Below are 10,956 nucleotides of genomic sequence, written 5' to 3' on the forward strand. Positions count from 1 at the left end.
GCCATCAAAGTTTTTACAAGATGATTTCAAACGTGGAGCCGACGACGTTTTTCTGCTGAAGAGAGGAAGACTTTCTGATCTGGACTTCATCTTCATCATCTTCAATTGTGTGGAGCCAGCCCTACAGGTGAGAGGTGTGTGTGTGTGTGTGTGTGTGTGTGTGTGTGTGTGTTGATCATGTGACCAAACTTCTGTTTTTTTCCCCCCCCCCCCCCCACAGTCGTACGAAAAGTGAACGATGTCGACGTTTAGTCCCGACCCGTTTCCACGGCGACCGGTCCCGACCCCGCCGTGACCTCTGACCCCGTGAACATGAGCGCGCTCAGATCTGACCTTTGGCCTCCGCCGGGGTCCAACCGCACCGACTGCGGCGGGAGAAACTCCTCCCACCGCGTCGACGCGGTGGGAGGAGTTTCTCCCGCCGCAGCTTCCGGGTGTCTCGGCGGCGACGAGGCGGCGGAGAAGAACTGGGCGGCGCTGCTGATCCTGCTGGTCGTGGTCGTCACGGTGACGGGAAACATCCTGGTGATCCTCGCCGTTTCCCTGGAGAAGAAGCTACAAAACGCCACCAACTACTTCCTGATGTCGCTGGCTGTCGCCGACATGCTGCTGGGAGTCCTGGTCATGCCCGTTTCCATGGTTACCATTCTCTACGGTAAGAGAGGAGGGGCCAGATTAACGTACGTTTGTTTCCATTATCATCGCGGCTGTTTTTCAAAACTGTCCCTTTAATGTGATTGTTGCTCAGGGTGAGGAAACATGTTTCTGTGCAGATTAACGTCACAGATTCACAGATTATGTCACAGATTAACGTCACAGATTCACAGATTATGTCACAGATTCACAGATTGATGTCACAGATTCACAGATTGATGTCACAGATTCACAGATTGATGTCACAGATTCACAGATTATGTCACAGATTCACAGATTATGTCACAGATTCACAGATTAATGTCACAGATTCACAGATTGATGTCACAGATTCACAGATTGATGTCACAGATTCACAGATTGATGTCACAGATTCCCAGATTATGTCACAGATTCACAGATTAATGTCACAGATTCACAGATTATGTCACAGATTCACAGATTAATGTCACAGATTCACAGATTCACAGATTAATGTCACAGATTCACAGATTATGTCACAGATTCACAGATTAATGTCACAGATTCACAGATTCACAGATTAATGTCACAGATTCACAGATTATGTCACAGATTCACAGATTGATGTCACAGATTCACAGATTCACAGATTAATGTCACAGATTCACAGATTATGTCACAGATTCACAGATTAACGTCACGGATAAACGTCACAGATTAACGTCACGGATTAACGTCACAGATTCACAGATTATGTCACAGATTCACAGATTGATGTCACAGATTAACGTCACAGATTCACAGATTAACGTCACGGATTAACGTCACAGATTCACAGATTAACGTCACAGATTAACGTCACAGATTCACAGATTAACGTCACAGATTAACGTCACAGATTCACAGATTAACGTCACAGATTAACGTCACAGATTAATGCCACAGATTCACAGATTAACGCATCACTCTTCTCTCTCTTGACTGCGATGATCAATACAGTGATGTGTTGTTGTGTTGTTGTATTGATGTGTTGATGTGTTGTTGTGTTGTTGGGTTGTTGTGTTGATGTTGACTCCTGTGAGCTGTGATGTTAAAATCACTGAGTGTTTACGTTTTCTGCAGGAAACAAAGGATCTGAAACATGTTTGTTTGTTTGTTTGTTTGTTTCCTCATGAGTGAATTAATGAGTCAGTTAATGAGGTCAAATCTCTGCAGCTCCGTCTGTTTTCTTTAATGTCATTAAATCATTTCTGAACACGTTTTCATGACGTCAGCGTTTTTACTGCATCAAAACAAACAAACAAACAAACAAACAAACCACTCACTCTTACACACCAAAGTCCGGAGAGAAAATCAGTGTTCAGGAGTCGATCCACTGCTGCCTCGTGTGGTCACTTTGTCTCACTGCTGCCTCCATCACTGACATTAAATGTCTTCACTCTCTGATTGAGCTCAGTGACACAAAGTGACCACACGAGGCAGCAGAGGAGCAGCAGCAGCTGACATCACTGATGTTCTGGTGTGGTTTGTTCAATTGTTTGTTTTTCATTGATTCTCAGTTTGAATGAACACACACACACACACACACACACACACACACACTCGCGCGCACACACACACACACACACACAGTGACTCATGGTCCAGCTGTGCGTGTGCACAGATGAAGGTTGTGGTTACCACGGTGATGTCAGGAGCTCAGGGTCTGCTGTGACCATGGAGACAGTGATGAGTCACTGAACAATAATGAAATCAGGTCTCACCTGAAGACGGAAGTGACAGACGGGGACTCTGGAGGACGAGGACAGGGGGGACGGGGACCAGGGGGACGGGGACGAGGACCAGGGGGACAGGGACGGGGACGGGGACCAGGGGGACGAGGACCAGGGGTTTTTATATTGGTCCTCGTCTCCTCGTCTATTTGTATCGACTCCCCAGGTGCATTCTGGGATGCAGAGTAAAAGTCACTTCACACTCTGTGGAGCTAACAGGCTAACCACTTCACCTGTGAGTGATTCTTCTTCTTCTTCTTCTTCTTCTTCTCCTTCTTGTAGATTACTCGTGGCCCCTCCCCTCTGACCTCTGTCCCGTCTGGATCTACCTGGACGTCCTGTTGTCCACAGCGTCCATCATGCACCTGTGCGCCATCTCTCTGGATCGATTCATCGCCATCACTAAGCCCATACATCACAGTCGCTTCAACTCCAGGACCAAAGCAAGAGTGAAGATCATGGTGGTGTGGACCATCTCTGCAGGTGAGGACACACACACAAGGACACACAGAGACACACACACACACACACACACAGGGACACTGAGAGACACACACAGAGGGACACACACAGACACACACACACACACACAGAGACACACACACACAGACACACACAGACACACACAGGGACACACACAGAGACACACAGGTACACACAGACACACACAGACACACACAGACACACACAGAGACACACAGGGACACACACAGAGACACACACAGACACACACAGACACACACACAGACACACACAGGGACACACAGACACACAGAGACACACACAGGGACACACAGAGACACACACACAGACATACACAAAGGGACACACACACACACACACACTCATTGTGGGTCAGAGGAAGGGGGCGGAGCTAAGATCCGCTGATAAACATCATTATGTTGATGATGATTTTTTTCTAATGAATGACTTTTCCTGGTTGTTAGCTAACACATGTTCATGCTAAGCTAATTAAGATGACGAATGAGGGACAAGAGGACGCTAACAGGAAACGATGTCTCCTCACTGACCTGCGGCCTCATGTATGAACCGTGTGTACGCACAAAAAGACAAGACCCCGTCACCCCAGAGACCCCGTCACACCTGAGACCCCGTCACACCTGAGACCCTATCATGCCAGAGACTCCATCACACCTGAGACTGGCACACCAGAGACCCCATCACCCCAGAGACCCCATCACACCTGAGACCCCGTCACACCTGAGACTGGCACACCAGAGACCCCATCATGTCTGAGACCCCGTCACGCCAGAGACTCCATCACACCTGAGACTGGCACACCAGAGACCCAATTACGCCTGAGACCCCGTCACACCAGATATCCCGTCACACCAAAGAGCTCGTCGCGCCAGACCCCGTCACGGCAGAGACCCCGTCATACCCGAGACTGGCATGCCAGAGACCGCGTCACGCCTGAGACCCCGTCATGCCAGAGACCCCGTCACGCCAGACCTCGTCATACCCGAGACTGGCATGCCAGAGACCTCGTCATACCTGAGCCTGGCACACCAGAGACTCCATCACACCTGAGACTGGCACACCAGAGACTCCATCACACCTGAGACTGGCACACCAGAGACCTCATTACGCCAGAGACCCCGTCACACTTTAGACTCCGTCACGCCTGAGATTGTCACATTTATTCATCAAAATCGATGCGTTGATCGATCCTTTGCTGCTGCATTTGTCGTCAAAGGGCTTTTTACCGTCATTTGTCGCAGGACTTTGCGTACGTACTTTTCAAATGTTGCGAGAACGCCGTCTTTCGGTGTCTTTAAAACACGTCGACCCAGGTCTCTCGTCTCTTCTCATATCTTCTTCTTCTTCTTCTTCAGGAATCTCGATGCCGATCCCCGTGCTGGGCCTCAAAGATCACTCCAAGGTCTTCAAAGACGGCAGCTGCGTGCTGACGGACGACAGCTTCGTGTTGGTCGGCTCCTTCGTGGCGTTCTTCATCCCTCTGACCATCATGGTCGTCTCCTACTTCCTGACCATCAAGGCTCTGCAGAACGAAGCCACGCTGTGTCTGGATCGTCTGGTGCCGCAGCCCAAGTGGAGCACGACCTTCACGCTGAGTTTTCTACCGCAAACCTCGCTGTCGTCCGAGAAACTCTTCCGACGTTCGCTCAGCCGCGAGGCCGGCGGCGGCGGCGGCGTCTCCTCCTCGCCGTTCGGACGCCGCACCATGCAGTCCATCAGCAACGAGCAGAAGGCGTCCAAGGTTCTCGGCGTGGTGTTTTTCCTCTTCGTGGTCATGTGGTGTCCGTTTTTCGTCGCCAACGTCCTGGCGGTGGTGTGCGACGCCGCGCTGTGCGACGCCGGACTCATGGGGGCGCTGCTCAACGTCTTCGTCTGGGTGGGGTACTCGTCGTCGGCGGTGAACCCGCTGGTCTACACGCTCTTCAACAGCACGTACCGCGCGGCTTTCCAGCGCTACGTTCGCTGTCGCTACCGCACGCCGAAGAAACCGCTGCAGCTCATCCTGGTCAACACCATCCCGCCGCTGGCCTTCAGCTCCGCCCACCTGCCACTGGCCGACATCAGGAAGCTACGAAACGGTGCCGCGCCCTCTAGTGGCGAGGTGATGCAGTTCCGTTTACCCGGGCAGGAAATGGAGGCGTCTCGCGGTCGCCACGGAGACAAAGAGGAAAGCTGCGTTTGAGATGAACGTGACGGATGAACGTGACTCTTTCGTCGTCTCTTTCGCGCTTGAAGAACGAGCGTCGTAACAGAGACGGAACTTCGTAGAATCTGTTGTTAAAGTGACAGTGACGTAGCATCGCTGTTGTTGTTCGCGGGAATCTTTTTTTTTATGACTATTTTAACGTAATCCACCGTGTTTAATCTCAGTTTTCACTGACTTCCTGCTTTTCATTTCCCATCATGCCTTTGGTGCAGATCGGTGGGTTTACCGAAGTTTCGGGAAACGTTTGGAAACTGTATTTTTTTTTGTCTATAAATATACATTGTTGTCATCGATGATGACGATGTCGCTGATGTTTCGACAGTTGTTTTGTTAGCTTGTTGAGATGAGCCAAGCTAATGTAGTATTTATGCTAAGCTAAGCTAAGCTAACATCGACTGACAGAAGTGAGACTTCGCCTCCTCCTCTGCTCTGTTGTCGTGGCGACGCTGCCTCTGAAAACACAGTTAGCTTGTTTAATGTTTGACGTTTTTGTGTCAAATAAAAGGTGAAAACGTGTTTACGTTTTATTTCACACACACACACAAACACACACACACACGAACACACACACATTCATTATTCACAGTTTCATCTTCACTCGACACAAAATGATGAAAGAAAAGCAGCGACTGTGACGAAGAGTTGAAGGGTGATTTCATGTTTTTGTGATAGGAAGAGAAAAGTGAGCGCCCCCTGCTGCTGAGAACTGGCACAAGACAAATTTGACAAAAAACATCATACAATACTATGTCGTCCAAAATTTTTTTTCGTCCAAAATGTTTTTCAAAAAAAATGTTTTGGTCCAAAATTTTTATAAAAATTGTTTTTGGTCCAAAATTTTTTGAAAATATTTTTTTGGTCCAAAATTTGACAAAAACGACATGCTATACTTCGTCTTCCAAAATTTTTCCCAACATTTTTTTGGGTCCAAATTTTTTTTAAAAACATTTTTTGGTCCAAGATTTTTACAAAAAAAATTATTGGAAATATTTTTTTGGTCCAAAATTTTTTTGAAATATTTTTTCGGTCCAAACTTTGACAAAAATGACATACTATACTATGTCGTCCAAATTTTTTCCAAAAAAATGTTTTGGTCCAAATTTTTCCCCAAAAAATGTTTTGGTCCAAAATTTTTATAAAAATTGTTTTTGGTCCAAAATTTTTTGAAAATATTTTTTTGGTCCAAAATTTTTTGAAAATATTTTTTTGGTCCAAAATTTGACAAAAACGGCATACTATACTTTGTCTTCCAAATTTTTCCCAACATTTTTTTGGGTCCAAATTTTTAAAAAAAAATTTTTTTTGGTCCAAAAATTTTTGAAAATATTTTTTGGGTCCAAAATTTGACCAAAACGACATACTATACTATGTCGTCCAAAATTTGTGCAATAATTTTTTTTTGGTCCAAAATTTTTGAAACAATTGTTTTTTTGTCCAACATTTTTCAAAGAAGTTTTTTTGGTCCAAGATTTTTACAAAAAAATTTTTTTGAAATATTTTTTTGGTCCAAAATTTTTTTGAAATATTTTTTCGGTCCAAAATTTGACAAAAATGACATACTATACTATGTCGTCCAAATTTTTTCCAAAAAAATGTTTTGGTCCACATTTTTCCCCAAAAAATGTTTTGGTACAAAATTTTTCAAAGAAATGTTTTGGTACAAAATTTTTCGAAGAAATGTTTTGGTACAAAATTTTTCGAAGAAATGTTTGAAAATATTTTTTTGGTCCAAAATTTGACCAAAACGACATACTATACTATGTCGTCCAAAATTTTTGCAATAATTTTTTTTTGGTCCAAAATTTTTGAAACAATTGTTTTTTTGTCCAACATTTTTCAAAGAATTTTTTTTGGTCCAAGATTTTTACAAAAATTTTTTTTGGAAATATTTTTTTGGTCCAAATTTTTTTGGAAATATTTTTTTGGTCCAAAATTTTTTTGAAATATTTTTTCGGTCCAAACTTTGACAAAAATGACATACTATACTATGTCGTCCAAATTTTTTCCAAAAAAATGTTTTGGTCCAAATTTTTCCCCAAAAAATGTTTTGGTCCAAAATTTTTATAAAAATTGTTTTTGGTCCAAAATTTTTAGAAAATATTTTTTTGGTCCAAAATTTGACAAAAACGGCATACTATACTTTGTCTTCCAAATTTTTCCCAACATTTTTTTGGGTCCAAATTTTTTTTAAAAACATTTTTTTGGTCCAAAAATTTTTTTAAATATTTTTTGGGTCCAAAATTTGACCAAAACGACATACTATACTATGTCGTCCAAAATTTTTGCAATAATTTTTTTTTGGTCCAAAATTTTTGAAACAATTGTTTTTTTGTCCAACATTTTTCAAAGAATTTTTTTTGGTCCAAGATATTTACAAAAAAAATTTTTGGAAATATTTTTTTGGTCCAAAATTTTTTTGAAATATTTTTTCGGTCCAAAATTTGACAAAAATGACATACTATACTATGTCGTCCAAATTTTTTCCAAAAAAATGTTTTGGTCCAAATTTTTCCCCAAAAAATGTTTTGGTACAAAATTTTTCAAAGAAATGTTTTGGTACAAAATTTTTCAGAGAAATGTTTTGGTACAAAATTTTTCAAAGAAATGTTTTGGTACAAAATTTTTCAAAGAAATGTTTTGCTCCAAAATTTTTCAGAGAAATGTTTGAAAAATATTGTCTAAAATGTTTAGAAATTTTTTTTTTTGTTCCAAAATTTGTTTGACATTTTTGTGTCAAATAAAAGGTGAATTTATTTCACGCACACACACATTCATTATTCACACATCAGTTTCATCTTCACTCGACACAAAATGATGAAAGATGAAAGAAAAGCAGCGACTGTGACGAAGGTTTAAAGGGTGAGTTCATGTTTTTGTGATAGGAAAAGAAAAGTGGCATGTGTATATATACATACACGTGTGTGTATATACGTTTGTGTATATATACTGCATGTGTATATATGCATCTATGTTTATTTGATGTAATAATTTCTTCTTGTGTTTGATGTTGAGAGAACAGTGGACTCAGTTTTTGTGGGAGAAGCTCAAGGATCTTTTTTTGAAAGTGTTGATTATTATTTTAGTATCAGAACGTGTCTTTTTCTGAGGACGTTTCCCCTGAGACGACTCCTCTTCACACTCTACCACTTTTATTATCCAAGGACGAAGAGGAGGAGGAGGAGGAGGAGGAGGAGGAGGAGGACTGACGGACAGACGTGTGCTCAACCAGGCAAGAAAATAACGACATCTCACACACCCGCAGGAAAATATGTGTGTGTGTGTGTGTGTGTGTGTGTGTGTGAACCCCACAGTTTTCAAAGTAAAAGAGGAGGAGCAGAGCAGAGTGTGCACAGGCGCCACACGCTGGTGGAAAAGAGGCGATGCATCATAAAACCTCAAGAAGAACAAAAAGCAGACGCAGTCCAGTCACGCAACGTTTCCTTTAAGAACATCGCAGTGAAGCTTCAGCGACGACGAGACGTGAAAGGACATGAGGACGAAGGTGAGGCTGAGGTGATGATGATGATGATGATGGTGATGATGTCACAGTTTGCCCTGGGCTGTTTCACTAAAACCATGATTCACACGTTCACAGCAGTTCCCTCGACCCTGATTTCACATTAAAGTTTTACATTTAATTAAAGTCCAAACACGTGTGAGAGATGAGGGTGAATTTGATGGATGAACAGCATGAATCACTGTCTGTGTGTGTGTGTGTGTGTGTGTGTGTGTGTGTGTGCAATTTTGGACGACAAAAGGAAGAAGAAGAAGATAATGCAGGGTTTTTGTGTTTCAAAATAAAAACTTCAACTATACTTTGTTTCAAATATTTTTCCAAAAAAATCAACCATACAATTTGCTTTTTGTCATGAGTTAATTTATTGAAAGAGAAACTATAAGTAAAAACACTCACTTGATCCTTTTCTCTTTAATCTTCTTCACATTTTAACCTCTTTGTTTTTTCCTCCTTTTTTACAGACTCTGTGACTGAAACACTGCTCATCCACCCTGTGATGATGATGTGTGTTCGGTCAGAGACACAAACAAAACCCTGTTCAATGTTCTCAAGGTTTTTGTCAACTAAAGCTCTAATAAGTGACTTTGTTTCCCAAACCTTTGTATCTAGGACTTTGTTCCGGCTCCGTTTGATCAAGATGAACAATTGGTCTCATGGACATTTGTGATAGAATCTCACCTTTTAAGGAACATTTGAACTTGTATTACTTTCATGTCTGAACAGGTTCAGTGATCGTGACAAAACAGTCCAAACTCACGAAGGAGGTTTGTAGAAAATGACTTTATCCATTAACTTCCATCATTATTCATCAGCAGCTGAAAGAAGACGCCATGACACACGGCCTGAATCCAGCCTCTTCACTTCCGCTTCTTCTTATTCCGCTTCCGCCCGGAGTCGGCGTCACTTCCGGTTCAGCGTCACTTGGACGAGGAACAGACTGCACACAGGTGAGAGTGGACACAGAACAGGCTTTGATTTTGTTCATATCATCTTTATATTGTAATAGTTGTTAAGCTTTGTGTTTTTAACGTCTTCTCCACATCATCGTCTGCATGTTTCCTTTGTGCTAATCACATGTTAGCTTCATAATGGAGTCTTCTCTGACCATTTTGTTTTTTCACTCTCACAGGTTTCACAAGCTCCATCCTGAGTCACTGCAGCAGACTTTCATCAGGTGAATGTTTTTTAAAAACCACATTCTCAAATGTTCTCACTTGTTCACAGCAATTGTAGCAAATGTGGATTATAGCATGTTAAACTTAGTCTCTGCACCATTTTCTATAGAGAAACTGTTGTTTTTACGTCATGACACACATGCATTAAGCCAGTGCTGCCTTGAATAGTGACTTGACTGTTTTAATTAATTTTAATACAAATACAATACAGTAAAGCTACATTTCAGCCAAATGAACATGATGCAGAAAGTACATCTATTCAAGTCCTTGCAGTCAGAGGTACGAGCTGTAACTCACTTTATTTATTTTCACATTCTCCTCTTGCTCTTTATTCTTATAAACTTGTTTTTTTTTTTTTCAGGATTCCTGACTTTTCCTGCAGCAGTGGAAACTTGGACAATCTGTCAGAGAAGCAGGTAAATCTCAATCTGTCACTGTGTTTGACCACAAGATGGCGCCAGAGGACAGATTTTTAATCTGCCGTTTTCCTTTATTGACCTCTTACAAATGTCCTTGACCCTTTTTTCTTGTCTTTACTTCAGACTCTGTGAATGTTTGGTGTAATGCAGGATGTGAACCACCTCAGGTACGCTTCACCAATACTGTTTGTTTGCACTTGTGTTGAATAAACATTTGCTCAAAGGCATTTAAACAAAGTTACTTGTTGGTGTTTGATTTGAGGTCAAGGGTTTTTTATATAATTTTTTCACTCACATAGTCCTTCCTGTTGGCCACAAATGCAATTCATGCAACAAGCTGCTAATTTGGAAGATGCTAAGCTGTAGGCTAACATCTGAAGATGTCAATTTTAAATTTCCTCCATTGTCTCCTTGCTAAATGTGGAGTAACTGACTCAAAGTTGCGTTTAAATTGCTTCAATTTGTATCGAGCTTTAGTCGTGTTTCATCTCCTTGACTCTCAGGTCTAACTTTAACTGCGTTACAAATTGTCCATGTCACCAAGTAAGAGTGACTTATGTTGAGTCTTCTCTTCACCACTAGTCCTTGTGTCCTTCCTGTTCCTCACAATCCAAAAGAGCTTCTGATTTGAGCTAATGTGCAAGACCTTGGTCTTTAAATACTAGTGCTGTAGGCTAACACCTGAAGATGTCACTTTTAAATGTCTTCCATTGTGCCCTTGCTAAATTTGGAGTATCTGAATAACCTACAT

At 42.0% G+C, this 10,956-nt stretch overlaps 1 protein-coding gene across 1 annotated transcript; it reads left to right on the forward strand.

Moving 5' to 3' along the window:
• Positions 1–312: 312 nt before the first annotated feature.
• On the forward strand, positions 313–5,070 carry htr2aa (5-hydroxytryptamine (serotonin) receptor 2A-a; the record flags this gene model as incomplete). Its single annotated transcript, XM_083906702.1, has 3 exons — positions 313–655; positions 2,670–2,870; positions 4,244–5,070. 3 exons carry the CDS (start codon positions 313–315, stop codon positions 5,068–5,070), a joined length of 1,371 nt encoding a protein of 456 aa, XP_083762828.1.
• Positions 5,071–10,956: the final 5,886 nt, after the last annotated feature.

Source organism: Microchirus variegatus, assembly GCF_963457635.1.
Source record: "Microchirus variegatus genome assembly, chromosome: 20".
Lineage (NCBI taxonomy): Eukaryota > Metazoa > Chordata > Actinopteri > Pleuronectiformes > Soleidae > Microchirus > Microchirus variegatus.